Source organism: Sinocyclocheilus anshuiensis, unplaced genomic scaffold, assembly GCF_001515605.1.
Source record: "Sinocyclocheilus anshuiensis isolate Anshui unplaced genomic scaffold, SAMN03320099.WGS_v1.1 scaffold648, whole genome shotgun sequence".
NCBI lineage: Eukaryota > Metazoa > Chordata > Actinopteri > Cypriniformes > Cyprinidae > Sinocyclocheilus > Sinocyclocheilus anshuiensis.
The window spans coordinates 1,191,645-1,196,671 of record NW_015557156.1 but is presented as its reverse complement, the minus strand read 5'-3'; the positions used below and the strand labels follow the sequence as shown (position 1 = coordinate 1,196,671).

The 5,027-nt window shown below is 37.8% G+C and overlaps 1 protein-coding gene across 1 annotated transcript in view; it reads right to left on the bottom strand.

The window, feature by feature from the left end:
- LOC107678171 (inactive phospholipase D5-like) overlaps positions 1-4,672 on the bottom strand; it is a 29,612-nt gene extending 24,940 nt beyond the window's left edge. Inside the window, exon 1 of the mRNA XM_016473349.1 lies at positions 4,547-4,672. Within this exon, the coding sequence (XP_016328835.1) occupies positions 4,547-4,672 (126 nt within the window). The remainder of the gene's footprint in view (positions 1-4,546) is intronic.
- Positions 4,673-5,027: the final 355 nt, after the last annotated feature.

Genomic DNA, 5,027 nt, shown 5'->3' with positions numbered 1-5,027 from the left:
CACTTGCTGACCAATGGATCCTCTGCAGTGAATGGGTGCCGTCAGAATGAGAGTCCAAACAGCTGATAAAAACAAAACAATAATCAACAAGTAAACACTCCAGTACATCAATCAATGTCTTGTGAAGTGAAAAGCTGTGCGTTTATAAGAAACAAATCCATCATTAAGGCGTTTTTAACATCAAACTGTTGCTTCCGGCAAAAGTCCATAATCCATAATATTGCTTGCTCCAGTGAAAAAGTCACCTCGTCTGAATCAGGAGAGAAATATGCATAGATCAAGCACCGTTTACAAGAGAAAACAGTCCAAAAAAGTTCTAAACAAGTATGTGGGTGGATTTTGATATGATAGGACAACAGCGGATGGACATTTTTTTACTGGAGGAAATGTTATTATGAATTATGAAATCATATTTTGGCCATAATTGTTAATGGTCTAAAGTTAAAATGCCTTAATGATGGATTTATTTATTTATTTATTTTTTACAAACATGCAGTTTTCACTTCACTAGATGTTATTTGATGGACTGGAATGGTGTGATTTACTTGTGGATTATTTAGATTTTTTTATCAGCTGTGGACTTTCATTCTGACGGCACCCATTCACTGCAGAGGGTCCATTGGTGAGCAAGTGATGTAATGCTACATTTCTACAAATCTGTTCTGATGAAGAAACAAACTCATCTACATCTTGAAATGCCCGAGAGTGATTAAATTGTAGTTTTTGGGTGCACTATTTCTTTAAATTCAGTTTTACACATGTAAATGACTGCCTAGCACCATGTTTAGTTGTTTCTGTCCTACAAAATGCAATAAGTAATGCAAGTGTGGATTGGTACGATGTGCTTCCTGTAGAAGCAGACGTGTCTGCTCTGCATTCAAAACATGAATGTGATGCTAGCAAGAAGATGAAGGTGGTACTTTGTGTTTTGAAAATGCCGTTGAAACACAAATAGGTACTTACACAGTAATAGCAGAACCGTCACGCATTTCAAAGTAACACACAGTAGGTGGTATTCCATTCCTGAGTGATCCAGTCTCACTCAAATGCAGTCACTTTAGATCAGTTTTTTTCAACGAATCGTACAATCGGTTGAATGGATCGTTCAATCTCACGCATAAAGACGATCGTTTGTCGCCACCTACTGGTGAAACAATGTAACCTGCATAAAGAGTCACCGAAAAATATTTAATATTTAAATATATAAAATACATGGTTCTAGAGCATTTTCAGTAACCACAAAAGTAAGGTAACAAGTTAGTTTAGTGTGCTAAATGCTAAAGTAGTACATCTCTATATATAATTTCATAATTATTTTTCAGGTCTTGGTTAAATATGGTTTATAGTAAGTGTACTGTTGAATATACTGACAAACATGTATGGTAAACTAAATTATATTTGAATGTCATTTCTATTGAAACTTGTATAACATGTTTTTAAATATATTTGTAATTTCACATTTGTAATCATGATGTTGAAAGTTAGTATATTCAATTGTAATATTGAATAACACACTACAGTTCAAATCAAGTAATTTACTTGCACTTTAGTATGCTAGTCAACAGATCAAAATAACTGTACTTTCAGTACTACAAAAGATTATTGAAACATAATGATTTTACTTGTACACTGTAAAAAAAAATCCCGTAAAAAAACAAAGGACCCCCAGCTGCCGGAATTTTACCATAAAATAACAGGCACATTAAATAACAGTAATTTTCCGTAATTCAAAAATGCAGTGTTTTGCTGTCATTTTACATGAGATTTTCTGTATTTTCTTCAGCTTTTAATGTTCAATTAGGAGCTTTACTTAAATACCGTGGAAAGTTAGGTAAAAACCATGAAATTATCATTAAGTTTGAACACTGCTTTAATTCAAATAATCAGCCGTAAGTGCAAAACAGTATTTTAATAATTTATTCACCTATCTGCAAGAATATACCATCTTAACTGCAAGAATATACCAATATAGTTTGTTCAGAACTGCAATTTACTAATATTCTTTGTTCAAAACTGCATTTATTACAAAGTGCACTTTTTAAAAGCGTATATAAGTGTTTTTTTAAATAAAGTTATATGATTTGAAGTACAAGTGTACATTAAGTACAATTAAGTGCACATTTTCCACAAATGCTGCTGATTTTCACCTCCATCAGCACTGAAAAGCTAAAATAATGTATAGAGTCTGCTGGGCCTGATTATAGGGACAGTCCACCTGAAGTAAACCAATTAACAGCTCTGAGCTTTAACCCAATACATCACACCATCGTCTAGTTTACTGACCAGAGACCATTTTCAAGATAACTCCATCTTTCCCAGCAACAATAGCTGTCAAAATCCATGCAGGTCACATCCTCAGCATCCTTACAGAATTTATCCATGACAAAAGCTGGGAGCTGAAGCATCTGATCCACAGCAACACTCTGGCAGAAGAGCACCATTAGGGGACAGAAGTGAGACAGTCTTTCTCCCACAAGACTCATTAGGACCTCTTTACCAGACCTCCCAGTCCACTGTGAGTTGAGAGATCCCACTGCATGATACACAGTGTTCAGAAACCCGATCGGAGTGTAACAACACATGCTTCCATGCATTATTAACCAATATGAACATTGGCTGTGTTTTCATGAGAGCCTTTTCTGGGATGTCAGAAACATTCCCGTTGTAATGTCTGACTCATTCGCCCCTGCTGTGCGTGTGTGTGTGTGTTTGTGTGTGTGTGTGTGTGTGTGTTTTAAGGTCAGCGAATGTGTGTGGGCGTCACACATACTGAGGGTCACATCAGTGTATAGTGTGTATGCTGTGCTCCTGTCTGCAGGATGTCGCACTTTAAACCCCGGGAACCAGCAAACGGTCAGGCTGACTTTGATGAAAGGGCAGAATTCACCCGGTAAGTTGCACAGAAAGATCTCGAATGAGCAAAAATTGATATAAATGGGGGGTTCCACATGAGAGACTCATAAAATCACTGTGCCTTTATTGAAAAAGCAGGCCTCGCTAAACAAGGTCTCATTATTTTTATATAAAAACGGCTGGAGAGGGCAAGAAAGTATGTTTATTGCATCTTATCCTGGAAAAAGCTTTTCTTTTTCTTTCTTATACTGGATCATGTTTTTGCTTTTAAGAACCACAGAAAGGAAGATATTCAGCATGCATGAATTATAATTGCTGCTTCTTAACTCTTATTATAAACTTTAGATTGTCAAATCTGATTGAATAATATGATATGAAGCCATTGTAAATTGCTAATAATCCAAGGACAGTATAAAGGGAAAGAGATATAAGATATAAGAGATATAAGAGAGAACCAAATATTTGCAACTTAAGCTAATGCTAATGAACTGTTACTGTTATATATGGAGATTAAAATTAGAGAACAATCTATAAATACTTGATTTTTCGGAAATATTGTTAATCTTCATCGCTCAAAATTTTAAGGAATATTAGCTGTGGGTATACCACTGTTATACTGACGTGTTCTACAAAATAACCAAGACATTTCAACAAAAAACTTTATTTTGTGGAAAACACAGTGATCAAAATTTGAATGACTTCAGCACATCTGCAGCTGCATTATAGTTTCTTACAGTAGCTGATGATACACTGGGCAACTTTTTGAGCAATGTTGCTGGGCAACTTTGGGCAATGTTGCTGTCAATGGGCAAACAGGTGAGACACGGGGCCCACGACTGATCTAAAGTATCCAGATATAAATTTGTTACCCATTCTCAATGGGAAAGTGGCCAAGCAACATTGCTCAAAAAAAATGTGCCTGGCAAAATTACTCAAAAAGTTGCCCCGTGTATCATCAGCCTGTGCTGGTGTGATCTTGGTCCACTCTTCTTCTAGTCTCTTCCACAGTTCCGTAACTGTAGTGGGTTTCTTAGCCATAACTTTCTTGCCAAGGATTTTCCAGAGATTTTACACTGGGTTTAGATCTCTGGGCCAGCCATTTCATTATTGCAATGTTTTTAGCTTCAAGGAACTGCTTTACCCTGTTTTGTGTGATGGGGGCATTGTCTTGCATGAAAATTGCAGGCTGATTGGGAGATGCTTGCAGGGAAGGTACCGCATGTTGCTGAAGGAAGTTCTGATAAACATTTGCATTCACCTTGCCATGTAGCTGTATAAGAGGCCCAAATCCTGCTGCAGAAAACATCCCCCAAAACATAACACTTCCTCCTCTACCTTTCACTGACTTCTTAACACACTCAGGGTTTGGTCTTTCCCCAGTTTGACGTCAAACATAATGTGTCCCATCTGACCCAAATAAATTAAACTTGCTCTCATCACTAAAGTGAACTTTGGACCAGTTCTCCTCTCTCCACACAACATGTTCCTCAGCAAAGGTGAACCTAGCCTTTTGATTCTTTCTGCTGATGAGAGGCTTGGTCACTGCAGAGTGCACTTTCAGTCCGACTTCTCTTAAACATGCCATCCTTACCCTGTTCAGCGCTGAACTGGCAAGCAATTCCAGCTGCAGTGTTGAACCGATTTACCACTGAGCGTTTCTGCATTATCCTGTCTTCTCATGCATTTGTCTTACATGGATGACCAGCCTTTCTGGTGGAGAAATCACAGATTTTGAATGACCAGCTTCTCTTGCAATGGCTGAAAGGGTCATCCTTTTGGCCTTTGTCTCGACAACCTCCTGCCGGAGGGTTTCAGTCATATTATGCAGCCTGCCATATTGTAATCTCAGTAAAAATTGGAGGAATGCTGAGAGTAGGAAATTAGCACCACTTGTAAAATCTCTGTAAAAACAACCTCTCATAACTTACAGCTAATGCATGTGTAACCGAGCGATACCCAAAGGTCACACTAGAATCCGACTATGCCACCGGGGTTTGTAAACAGTGGTGTGAACACACCATCCTTATTATTCACTCGGTCACACATGCTTCCTTCATTAAACACTGTACACATTTTGTACAAGACATGTAAGCATCTAAGAGATGTTTGTGTGTGTGTGTGTGTGTGTGTGAGAGAGAGAGAGAGAGAGAGAGAGAGAGAGAGAGAGAGAGAGA